Source organism: Poecilia reticulata, linkage group LG7, assembly GCF_000633615.1.
Source record: "Poecilia reticulata strain Guanapo linkage group LG7, Guppy_female_1.0+MT, whole genome shotgun sequence".
NCBI lineage: Eukaryota > Metazoa > Chordata > Actinopteri > Cyprinodontiformes > Poeciliidae > Poecilia > Poecilia reticulata.
In genome coordinates this window covers 31,035,934-31,048,808 of record NC_024337.1, presented here as the reverse complement: position 1 = coordinate 31,048,808, position 12,875 = coordinate 31,035,934, and the positions used below count along the sequence as shown (strand labels likewise).

Below are 12,875 nucleotides of genomic sequence, written 5' to 3'. Positions count from 1 at the left end.
TTGACTGATTTACTCAAAAACCTTCTGGTTCCATTTAAAAGAAAAGCTCAAAGCTTCCAGCCTGCAGGATGGACTGATTTCCTCACTACTCTACATGAACTAAATATTCCAGTATCTTCTGTGAATAACCCACATGCCTGTGAGCAGTATCTGCATATCAAGACAGAGGGTGTGAAAATCCCTTCAAGAAAAGTAAAAAGGCATATTGGGTTGTCCCCTAAATTTGATTTTGAAGATGAGTTCAAAAACAAAGTACGCATAAAAGAATAAAACCATCACGCTGGATTACTTATACTCCATAAACTTTGACAGCAAATAATTTTTTCAATCAAATGTTTTATTTAAGAATTTTTCAGGTGTACAGTCTCTTTTTTGAATAAAGAAATAACAATAGAAAATCACAATTTGTAGCAATCTTTAAACATTTGCATAGAACATGTCCCATGGTTAAAAGCACAATACTTTCATTTTTTTACACGTTGATATTTTTTCTCAAAATCTGAAACCATCATATCATTTTTTAGGACATTACTGGGGTATGAATCAAGAACTTGTTGCATTGATAAACTACAAGCTCTATTACAGAGGTAATAAACACAATGATGACCACAAACAACAGACAGAGTGTGTTGAAGTTGTTTATTATGATACAGTATTTTTGAAGACCTGTCTTTCAAAAACTTTACGATGCTCTTTGGGTAGAAATCAAAATCTGGGGATAATCCGTAAGAGTCGAAAAACGTGGCAATGTTTCCTTCCAAAGTCAGAGCCAGCCAGTGTTCTCCGGGCATCTGAGCAGAATGCGTGTTGACAAAAAAATATGCAGGTCCTGTGTACTTATGTGAGAGCAAAGACAGTTCATCGCATGCCCAGACTCTACAAAATAGTTTTCCCATCAGATGATGTAGGAGACTCTCAAGTTGATGATTATTCAAAATTAATAATAATCCACCAAGATCTGCCTTTTTGAATTGATCTCCAGGATGGAGTCGTAGCAGGCATAGACAATGAACATACTGTAGTTGTGTGCGGTAATGGGACTCTGAACCGGATCTCCAACCTTAAATTACCGTTAGAAATGGGTGATAAAGCGTTTGTGTCCTCACCTGCATTCAGGTTAAACACAAACAAGGAGTATCCGTTATTAAATTCACTACGGTCGAAGGTTAGAGGATGGTCTTTTAAATGGCGGCCTGTTGCAGAGAATATGTTGTAAAATTCTCTGACCGATATACCTTGGTTGAATTCAGGCTGGAAAGCTTTGCCGGGAATTTGTCTACCCTCCTGGCATAATGCTCGGTATTCTGCATTCATGTGATTAAAATTGAAAGGTGATAGCTTTCTCCTTCCTGTGAAGGCTTCATGGTGAACCATTCCTAAAACTATATACTTTGATATAGCACCCAAAAAGAGGTTTTCCTGAGTATATATCCTCGAGTTTTCTGGCATAGAATATGTTTTAACGTTAACTCTGGAAAGCGGGTACAAGGCATTTCCTTGCATTAAAGCAGAAGCATGACCTAAACGGACCACGGGAGAAAATGAGACTTTTTTTTATAAAAAGAGAAGCGCCTAAAATTGTCAGTTGAAAGGTTGAGTCACGGGCTCCCATCTGGAAAAATGCATCGCTGGCTTGTGTTAATTTAATTCTCAAATCCACTGAAATAAGCAGCGCCCTCTCACAGAAAAATAAATTAGCATGAAGCGCCCCTAACAGGTGAAGTTCTCTGGATTCGGCGGTGAAAGAGGCCCCTTTATTTAATCCTGCGTTTGGACCGTTGAATACGACAATAGAGTATATGGCACCCGCTGTGTCTTTGTAAAAAAGACCTGCGTTAAAATTTACTCTTTATCTTCAGAAAAGTTGAGTAGCGTTTCAATCATTGCCCTGTAAGGGTGGGTGGAGCTTGATTGCAATATCAATCTGTCTCCCAGCATGATGACATATTGTGAAAATATTGTGTTAAGAGGATAATTAATTAAGCCCACAGTCACATCATTAGCCAGGTTACTACCATCTGCGTTGGTGATCTTGATGCGTAGATGAAGCAGAGTGTCATTTAAGTCCAGATATTTCTCACCTCCAGGGATCACAAACTCAATAGGCCCGCCTCTAGTAAGAGCTGACACCGGTAAAATTTCAGTGTAAACCTTGTCCTCTATAGATAGCTGGGTCATAGGGGCTGAAAACAAATCCAACTCTGCTAGAGTGCATTCGGATGATTTGTGGTGGAGAAAAGCCATGTTTTTTCCAAATTAGTGGTTACTGAAATATATCCTTGCTAGGAGCAGACTTCCTCCCTTAGCCTTGCTCCTCCCGTTTGATTTCTTTAGCTTTAGAATTCTATGTTTTTGTGAGTTCCGCACACGCTCCCCCGGTGGGCACTTCCTTGCCCTTCTTGACAGAACCATAATTCCTGATTCTTCCTGGTTGGAACTAGATATTTTATTCATTGCTCTAACCATGACATCTGTGGTGATATTGGTGGCTGCTTTTTTAAGTGAGGTTTAGCCAGGGCAAAACCGGATTTTACTAGAGGTGACGCAAACCGGAATAATCTTGAAAATATTGACCCGATTCCACGACCATACATGGTTGCAGATCCATAAAAACCTGGTCAGGCCCCGCCTACTTGGTTATAATAATGGACGAACCGGTGAGGATCATCTCTCCGTTTTATCAGAGTCATGTTACTTTAGTTTTATACAGTTCTACTGAGGTAAAAATAGTCTCTTCCACACTACAGCGGTGAGCTCATATGAATAATAATAATAATAATAATAATAATAATAAGACACACAGAACAAAACCAAAATTCAGAAGTGGGAGTAGTTTGAACGGACGAGCCCCCAATTCATGTTATGAACAGTCTAGGGGGGGCCAGGTCGCAACATGAAGGATACATCCTCCTCTGATCTCAACAACCGACACACACAAAGTTGAACAGTTGACAATGATTATTTATTTTAAAATGATGTATTTTTTTGATAAAGATGTTACCAATGGAGTACTCGGCTTCAGAATGAGCTATCGCCGAAAATAACAAACAAAAGGAAACTATCTAAATAGTAATAGAAACTTACCTAATCGAAAGTAAATAAACCAAAGGACAAAAACTTACCTTCCTAACTAAGAAAAAGATTAAAAAACTGAGGAAACATAAACGGCAGCTCACTCCTACACTCCAGCACTCTTAACACAGATGAACAAAGGAAAGGGTGTGGCGGGTGGAGATGAGTCGAGGATGGAACACAGGAAGTCCGCATCAGCAGCTTTTATGTCCATCACCTCCGGAAAGCAGCCAATGGGACATCTCCGTCGTCTTCTTAGAACCAATCAGAGACGGGCACCTGCAGATTCATCATTTATAATCAACTTTACGACGCCGGTCGAAACATTCATTAAAGCTTTAAATTTTTTGTTAAATTCTTTACCCGCATCTGTTTGCAATTTTTTAGGAATCTGACTGTCTATTCAAAGGCCTTTACCACCTGGTCAGCAGTCTTCCTCTTTAAAACTCGTACGTACGCTCTTTTAGAAAATATGTCAATGACTGTCAATAAGTAATTATAACAGTCATTTTTCTTGACCAAGGCTTGCATATCACAAAGGTCTGCTTGAAACTGTTTTAAAGGCCCCGTGAAAAAAACTCTGTTTCTCTGGAAATTTATGCGTGCTGGTTTATGCAGAGTATAGGTGTCTTGTTCTGAAAAAAAAATAAATAAAAATCTTGTACTTTTTCCACCTTAACCTTCTTTCCTGATTCATCCTGCAGAGCTCTTTTCAGCCTAGCTATTCCTCCTAAACTACTGGGGTGTGATGGAGTGTAGTAAACCTTTTACATTAACCTTCTCTCTGCCATCTGTAACCCGGGGGAAAAAAACTGCCCTTAGTCCCGCCTTGCGGCTCCATTGGTTAGAGTGACAGTCAGTCACACAGTGCATTCAGCCAATTAACACACCTGAGGTAGTTATTTAGGCCTGCTCCAGCTTTCCCCAGTCAGGTGTGAGGGGGAGAGCTGGAGACAAAGAAGCTACAGGTTGGTGCTTCCAAACAACCAGTTCATCTCTTTGTTTGTTATGCACTTTTTAAAACTTACAATATAAAAATCATGCAGATCTGATCATCCAGTGAGCTTGGAACCATGAAACTGTCATGCACTGAACTACAAATGGAATTGGTGAGTAGTGAACACAATGATTGCTTTGTTTGTTTTGGCATGTTGGTGGTAGCCAATGCTAATTGTTGATCATCAATTGTTGCATGATCTAATTTCTTAAATTCAACATGTGTTTAAGATAATGAGATAAATGTTTATCTTTATTTGGTCTGAAAGATTAGATTTAGGATATATTGCATTTATTTCTGTATGTAACTGAAAAAAGTCTAGTTAACTAGCAGCCTGGTAATATACTGGTCCTGTTTATTTTAATACAGGCAAGGTGATCCTTTGTAGGGTTAAAGGATGGCGAGCTTTTGACAACTGGTTGAGGCCAGGAGAACCTGAGATTCACTCCATACTGGTCTGGTAGGAGGCTGATGGTCTGTATCATTTCCCCCTCCATCTCACCATTCAGACACACAATCCACTATTCATCTCTTCATCTGAAACAACTTGCGCTTGGACATTGTCATCTCAAATATCTGGACAATTCAACCATGTCTTTTGAATGTGTGTCGGTCAGACACTGAGCTGACCAGTGGGGAAATTTAAGACTGTGCGCACAAATTTATGAAAGATCTACTGCAGTACTGTGTATATTTATTTTGTATTTATTATTTGGGGTTCTATGTATGTTTGTCTTGTGCTGTTCACTTTAATTTTCTCTTAAATATACATGGTATTGAAAGCAGTTATTCTTTTGCATTGTTTTTATTGATTACTGACAACAGCTCCAGTAGACGAATTGAGTCTTCTGAATTATTCCATCTAGTCCTCTTGTACATTAAAAAGTGCTACACATCCTTCTGTGTCACCTGCTTTGGTGATCGGTTGTTAAATAATGAGATTGTGGTACAAATATTTTATTTCTCCTAATAGTAAGAAATCACAATCAGTACATTTATTTACTAGAAATTACAATTAAATGTTAACCAATAACACGTATATGGAGATATATTTAACTAACTAATCACACAAATAATATTGTAACTAAAAACATTTTTTTAATAGTAAAAAAAAGTCAAACAGTAAAGGGTAATTATTAAAATGCTTAAACATGCAAAATAAGATGATTTAAGTCAACACAGAAGGGAGATTACTTTTCATTCATAGTGTAGCACTCTGAAACAGAACAGAGTTCAATGAGGTTTTCATCACTGTTCATGTCCTAATACATGTCAGTAATTGCGGTCTGGATTCCGCATGTCGATTTCAGTTTGTGTAAAACTGTCTCTGCAATCATCTTCACTTTTGCATCCTCAGCCTGTATGCGACGCAGCCTCAGGAGATTCTGGACAGTAGGTATGAATCGTGGAGTCAGAAGCCGCTGTGTGATGTGATGAAAGTTGAGCTGGTAATAATCTTCCTCCAGTATTTCCAGGCATTGATGCTGCCTCTGGCTGGGGTGATCTGTTATGCAGCCGTAGCAGGTTTCCTTGACATACTTGACGCAAATTAAACTGAATAGATGCAGTAAGGCTGGTTTAACGGTAGCAATTAGGGTACTTGGTATCCATCCGTCAATTTAATCTTCTTGCAGGGAGTTGCTAGGAGCAGGATCTCCAGGGTCCTCTACAGTGGGATCTCCAGAGTCCTTTGCAGTCGGAGGTTGGGAGGAGCTGGTAGCAGGATCTCCAGAGTCCTCTGCAGCTGATGCTGGAGGTTGGGAGTAGCTAGGAGCAGGATCTCCAGAGTCCTCTGCTGCTGCTGGAGGGATACCCTCTTCAGCTAGGGTACTTGGTATCAGAAAACTTGAAGGAGAGAGTGCTGGAGACGATTCCGATGAGTAGTGTAAGAGAGGAGTAGGCGGATGATACGGATCCGTGTAGTAGTAGCTTCCAGGAGATGGAGGACAGAAGAGGCTCTCTGTCGAATAACTGGCCTCATCCCAGTAGGGTCCCCATACTTCATAGCTTCTTGCTTCTTCCATTCTAAAGGTTTGGTGTCAGAAGTCCCTGCAAACCTCGCATTATATAGGGTAGTGGGCGGGTTCTCAGAAAAGGATCCGCCTTAGAGACTGGACAGGAAATGTCAGAGTTTATTTTTACTGACAAAATATCAAGCCAGCAGTGAGATTTTCGGAACAGTTCGGAAATTCGATCCCCGACTTCCACCATTTTCTCAGACCAAGCATCAAATGGGAGAGCCAGCATGGTTCTGAATACACCACAATCTAGATTAAATGCCTCCAGCACAAACAGGTCTGGGGAATTCGTGCTGTCTCCCTTCCGTCTGCTTGCCYGTAAGGACCARCGGCMAGACTMAGTAGTTTTCGATTCCCACACTGCACAGAAGAGAATTTCTCCCCTTCCAATTTCAGTATCGGTCGGGAAACACCGCTTTCTGGTTTTCTTTGCAGATTGAGGGTCAACCTCATCTTCTCTTGTATTTTGCTTCAAGGCCAATTTGATGTTTTCATTGGCACGAGGAATTGCAAGCCTTAGCACTGCCCAATCATTATAGGTGAGACTGTATGTATTCGTTATTGGTGCAAGCTCCTCATCCTTGTCCAGCTGGTACAGGTAAAGTACTCCAGACTCATAACGGAAAACATAACGCCATGAGCCCCAAAGGCCATGAGGTTTTAAACACCAGTCTTCCTTGACGGATTGGAGCACCAGCATCTGCACACGAGACAAAAAAAAATGTCAATCTTTTGGTGGCACCCGTTCCAGGCCTTGAATTCTCGCAGATGGAAATTGGTGTCTCGCATAGAAGAGAAGTCCCACTTGTCAATATTTCTCTTTTATCCACAGTTTCTGAGGTAGATGGATCAGGTGATGAAGGTGAGCTTGCCAGTGTGTGAATTACCGAACCCAAATCTGGTCTCACTGCTATCGGGATCTCATATACAATTGTAGGTTCGTCTTCAGCAAGCAGATGTTTATTTGTTAACGGAGTTGACACCATCATCTTACCAAATGTTCTCGGGCTAGGTAACTCCGAATCCGTATCAGATGTTGCAGAGGAGACAGGTTCTTTATTCTCAGCAGCAGGATGAACTTGTTTAGCTCCATACATTGTAAAGTTCTTGAACAAATCTTAGCAGTAGAGTGCTTGATTTTTTTCAACAATATTTATAACAGAAACCCTTAAAAGGCCAAACCCTCTGTCTCTGAGTCTATTGGGTAATTCAAAGAGTTTGGGAGGAGATAATGATGAACAGATGGTCACAGAGAGAGGTTAGGAGGTCAGCAGAACCCAACTTTCTACCATGGTAATCCCATCGCTCAGACCAAAATCTTACAGAACCCCTGTGTGCTTAGCTGAATATAACCACACAGAGAACACAGAACATAGACTGCTTCAAAATAAAGGAATGTCGACTGTCTTTGTTTTGCCCCTTTGTTTTGTCTGAATGTTGCCATCTGTCCTAATGTGTCTTTTCCTCTTTTTCTTTGGTTTGTTATTTAAAAAATATATGTTTATAGAAGATAGGTTTATAGTTTATGCATTTAAAGCCGGACCAATCACACCGCTGGCGCCTCTGTGCATTGCCTCGCGCGCTATAGCAGCTGGATTAAGTTTACCTCAGCGCGGATCCTGCGCGGTTCCTTTCACTCAAACTGGACACAGGCTGACGTGTATGAATATTTACATCAACCCCCTGTGAGGAATTAAGATTCTTTCCAGATTTTTTGATCAAGGTAGGACTTTAAACACCACTCTGGTTAGCTCTGGTTGCGCAGCTCTACATGAACTGCAGGAATAACTTGTAGTCGCGCTTTCAGAGGTGCGTTGAGCGAGCGGTGACAATGATTTATAGTTGTGAACTTAAGAATTTTGTGCAGCTTTTCCATCTCAACACGTTGCTCAGCACCCGGCTCTGCCTGCACTGATAAAGTTTTTGTGTTCCCGGTTGGCCGGTGTATTAATTAACAAACTAGCGCTAACCTGATCATAGAGGTTCAGCCTGGTGAGGAGCTTTCGCGCTCTTCTGTCCGTGACGCATCACGCTGATTTTATATTATTACATTATTTTTAGTATTATTTTTCTGGTTACACAATGCATCAGACCGTATCAAATGCTTTGTCCACTTAGTCAGACGGCCGCGCGGAGATCTGAGAAACTCGTCCCATAAACTCGACCAACCGGAATAGTTTCTGTGATTCTTATTAAAAACTCAACAGACACGAAATGAAAGAGCTACTAAAGCCACATTAGCAGCCTTGAATTAAATTGAATTCAATGTCATTTTCTCCTTATCACTCAGTAGAAAAGGTCACTGGTTTTTAATGTTCTTTGCTGGTTCCTCATGCTGGCCATACTGGCTTTATGAACTAGAAATAACTCACTGATCCTAACCCTGATATACAGCAAACTTACTGGAACAGGAGTGGTGAACCAGTTCAGCATTAAGAGCTAAATAAAGCTCATCATAACCGTAAAGAGTGACGATCACAACAGTTTCAGGATTAGCTTTACAAAACATTACCCGCTGAAACAGTTTTCTTCTTAGTCCCTAAAGCCTTACAGGGACACCTGACAGCGTTTTGTTTGGTTTGTACTCTACTTGAAGCAACTCTTTCCCATGTGTGTCAATGAAAAGTCATTCACAAACATAAAACCTTTGAGCTCTGTCTGCTAAACTGGTGGATGTGGATGTGGGGTCTCACGCATGACATTTTTGAAACATGCAGTACAATGTTCTCACATGGCTCAGCTCTATTTGAGGGTGTTGTGGTGATTTCTACCATTTGCATGTTTTACACTGTACTTTAAACATTATGTTGTAACATCCCAAGTTTATCACTGACCCCCTTTTAGCCCTCTGGTTACGTGCAGTGGTGACTGCATGAATGTTCCCCACTTCAAGCTGCTGCTGAGCTCATGCAGCTGGTACCACTCTGCCTCTTGATGAGCAGAGTACAACACTAGGTGGGACACTGATCTCAGGGCCAACTGGACAGCATGTGTGCTGCAGCTTTGTGGTGGTTTGTGGAAGTGATGGACAAATGAAGCCTCATGAAGCTATGAAGCTTTCCAACCCTTTGCTTTGCCCAAAGGTTCGTTTCTCGATGTGTCACTCATTGCTCACTAGTGACATCTGCTGGTGAAACTGTAACAGCCTCGTCACTCAGTTGGATCATACTTCCAAAAATTAGTAAATACAATATTGTCACAAAGTTTTCATCAAACTCATGTTTGAATCAATTAAACTATATTTAATTATTAAAATGATTTGTAGTCAATCTAATCCTGGTATATGTTGAATGCCAGTGGTTGTGTTGGGTTTTCTTTTATGTCAGACGGATTTGACAATAAAGACATTTGATGTTTAAGTGTCTTGGGAGTGCAGTGCTTGTTGGGGCATTGGTTTTCTTGGATTTATAATTGGCTCTGATCCCTTATATTTGGCTACATGTTGAATTTTAGTTCTGCAACAGGATTAAATCCGTTTCTGCTGTGAAAGACTGATACATATTTGGTAATCAGACTACAAATGATAGTGGAACTTTGCAGAAGGTAAGAAATTGGGAGCTGGAGGGTTAATTATTGTTATCTAAGAAAAATTTTATTGTGAGGATAATCTCTAAATATTCCCAGATGACAGAGGGTTTCCTCTTGCTGGCTCCATTTTAAACAATCAGGTTTATTTGTGTAGCACATTTAAGCAACAATACAGTTCAAAGAGATTTACATCATAAAATCATAAAATTATAAAAATATAAAATCATTTTAAAAAAACAACCTATAATCGACAACTGAGAAAAACATTACATGTTGATGGGTCATCACCAATGCACATCAAATATGTTGGTCAATGTTCCTTTTATTTTGGCCACTGAAGAGAAATATTTTTCTCTGATGCGAGACCAGATGGACAACAACCCATGAAGCAGCACGGCTAATAGGGCTTTTGTTCATCTGACACGCCCCCTTTTTACTCGGCACCTCGAAGCCTGGATTCAGATGGGCCATCACTATCTCCGAGCATTGATGCGGCGCAAAGTGCATCGACATGAAATTATGCAGAAAAATGCTGAGACCTGTTGAGAAAAGCCGTTACCATGGAAACAGATTTTATTCTTAAATGATTCAGCTTCAATCAATCACCTCTCACCTCAAGTCTCTTCTGTTAGACTGAAACTACTGCAGATCTGTAGCACCAGCTTAACATTTCACATCCTGCGCCGCACCGTTATACTTTTGTCAATACTGCCTTCAGCGAGTGTAGGGAATTTCAGTTTCCAAGAGCTGCACAGGATCCGTCAAAGAGTCGCATCACTGCCCCTGCACTGGAACATCCTCAAGACTGCAGAAGCTTTCTAATTGTTTCCAAAAAAAGGCAAAACACAGAGCAGCCAGCATCAAATCCAAAGGAATCATCTCTAGACCTCTGTGACAGGATGTCTTGAGACACAAATCTGGAGAAGGATCCAGAACCTGCCCTCTTTTTAACATATRTGGACTGAAGCTGGTTTTTAGCCTTCARGATGGCCGACTGCTCTTGTCCTCTGCCACGRAGCCCTTCWGGCATGACRGATCCCACTTCTGACACYAAGAATGTGGTGGAACTTCCTTATCAAACAGGTAGAGAAACTACTCAAGAACTGAGAAAGTTGCAACTTTATCTTTCAGGTGTTTTATTTGAAGGCAGTCAGTTTAAAGACTGAATCCAACAGAGCCAGGGAAAGCAGAGCGACATCTCACAGATACGTCCTTTTTTAATACAAGTCTGTTATCAGAGAGCACATTCCATACAAGGAAACTGTTCTGGACAGAGAAGCTGAAGTGGCAACATCAGCCGGTTTGGTCCGGTTCTAATCAGTTCTTGTGCTACGTAACTCTTCACGCTACCAGGAAAACGTCCTTGGCCGAATCCTGGAAGATTCTGCAACAATTTGAACACGTTGTAAAAAAGTTTCCAAAACGAGAACAGACAGTGACTTACTCAAAGATGTCCACTTCACAGACAAANTATATAAAGTCTGTGTTTCCATCTCTGAGACATCCTGTGACCAGAAACTGCTGCTGGAACAGACTCTTCAACTAATCATCAAAACAAGGTAACATTTAAAGTCCTGCTGCTCATCATGATGTTTTACGTCTTGGTTGAGTTGATTTGTGATACTAATTATGAACTTTCCTAATGACTCTTTCCACAGATGGCTGCTGGTCTTGTCTTCACTCTGCTTCTTGGTCTGAGCTTTGGACTCTGGGATGGAGTTGATGTAAGTAAACAATGATTGGTGCGTCCCTGTTGGGAGCTTTGGCTGACTGACGCAGATCAGATGGAGCAATCTGAGACATTATTTGGTTGAAGTTCAATGAGAAAACTTTGTTTTGTTCTGAAACTTTGGGTTTTTCCCTCCACAGGCTACATGTCGACTGAGAGGTACGTGCTTCTTTTATTGTTGGAGTTTCTGACACCTAAAAGACAACAGGTACATTGTGGGAAGTTCTTTAAAAAGATAGGAAACTTTTGCTCTTTTCGGTCATCCTTTCAGCACAAGTACTGGACTTAATTTCTGTATAAAGTAAATTAAYAAATTGTTTAGTCAGTAYATATTGCATWGAAACATCCCATCCTACAAGGCAGATAGGTCACASTAGTTTTTACAGAAGGCAGCTAGAAACACTAAGAAGTCAAATTATTGTCTGAATAAAATAACTGAATCAGAACCAATAAAGGTGTCATTAAAGAGGCTTTTCATGTGAATATATTTTCTAATAACTTTTATGATGACCATAATTGTCATGTAGTGGTGCAATTGAGAGGTGATGAGGCTGATGCAGAGGATCCAGATAGGAATTAATAAATGATGATTTAATGACAAAATCCAGAAAATACAATGTCCAAAATCGAGGCAGGACAGAGATGAGCGGAAGGCTAAAGCTCTCTACTGGTAGCAACTGGGTATACAAAGGACCTGACTGACTGACTGACTGACTGACTGACTGACTGACTGACTGACTGACTGGACAAGATGGTTAGTCAAGAGGAGGACCCACCAAAAACACAAGGAACACAGGTGGGTTTAAATACACAGAGGGTAATCAGGGAAATTAGACACAGCTGAGAACAATCAAAGGGTAGACATGACAACATGGAGACTCAGTGGACACAGAAGCCCAAAKAAACACACAGAAAAACTCAAATCCTCACAATAATGTCTGATGCAGCTGAACTTCTGGACTGTGTTTGGTGTTAAAATGATACTGATTATCGGATGGACGTATTTACCCTTTTTCTTCATATTTCCCAGCTCCCACAGAACTTGACTGCCCTGCAGGCTGGAGTTGGTTTGATSRTCGCTGTTTCATGGTTGTGCCTTATCAAATGWCCTGGGGTACAGCAGAGGTACAGCAGATGTGATGGTCACAGCAGATTTCCTACATTCAAAGGAAATGTACATTTATTGATACAAGATAATAAAATTCACCAACAACAAGGTTACAGAAACTKATTAAAAAAAAATAGAACCATAATTTCTAAAGGTCGATATTCAGCTGCACCAACTGTCTCACTGCACAGAGGGAAGTTTAAACCACTGTTGTCTTTTTCAGAAMCATTGCCTCTTATTGGATTCACATCTGGCCTCATACCACAGTACAGAGGAGTACATTTTCCTCAGAGAGCTTGTCAAAAAAGCAACTGGAAAAGACACACCAGTTTGGGTTGGCGGTTATGATTCAGCAGAGGTGAGCTTTTAAAAGCACAAATAACTCTGTTTGGTTGATCACTTTTTATGTCAATATGCATTTCT

The 12,875-nt window shown here is 40.6% G+C and overlaps 1 protein-coding gene across 2 annotated transcripts in view; it reads left to right on the top strand.

Moving 5' to 3' along the window:
- Positions 1-11,086: 11,086 nt before the first annotated feature.
- The window catches only part of LOC103468088 (ladderlectin-like), a 56,034-nt gene continuing 54,245 nt past the window's right edge, over positions 11,087-12,875 (top strand). For both annotated transcript variants that reach the window (XM_008414944.1, XM_008414945.2), the window contains exons 1-5: positions 11,087-11,174; positions 11,274-11,339; positions 11,485-11,503; positions 12,375-12,469; positions 12,676-12,810. In XM_008414944.1, the coding sequence (XP_008413166.1) occupies positions 11,274-11,339; positions 11,485-11,503; positions 12,375-12,469; positions 12,676-12,810 (315 nt within the window). In that variant the 5' untranslated portion in view covers positions 11,087-11,174. The remainder of the gene's footprint in view (positions 11,175-11,273; positions 11,340-11,484; positions 11,504-12,374; positions 12,470-12,675; positions 12,811-12,875) is intronic.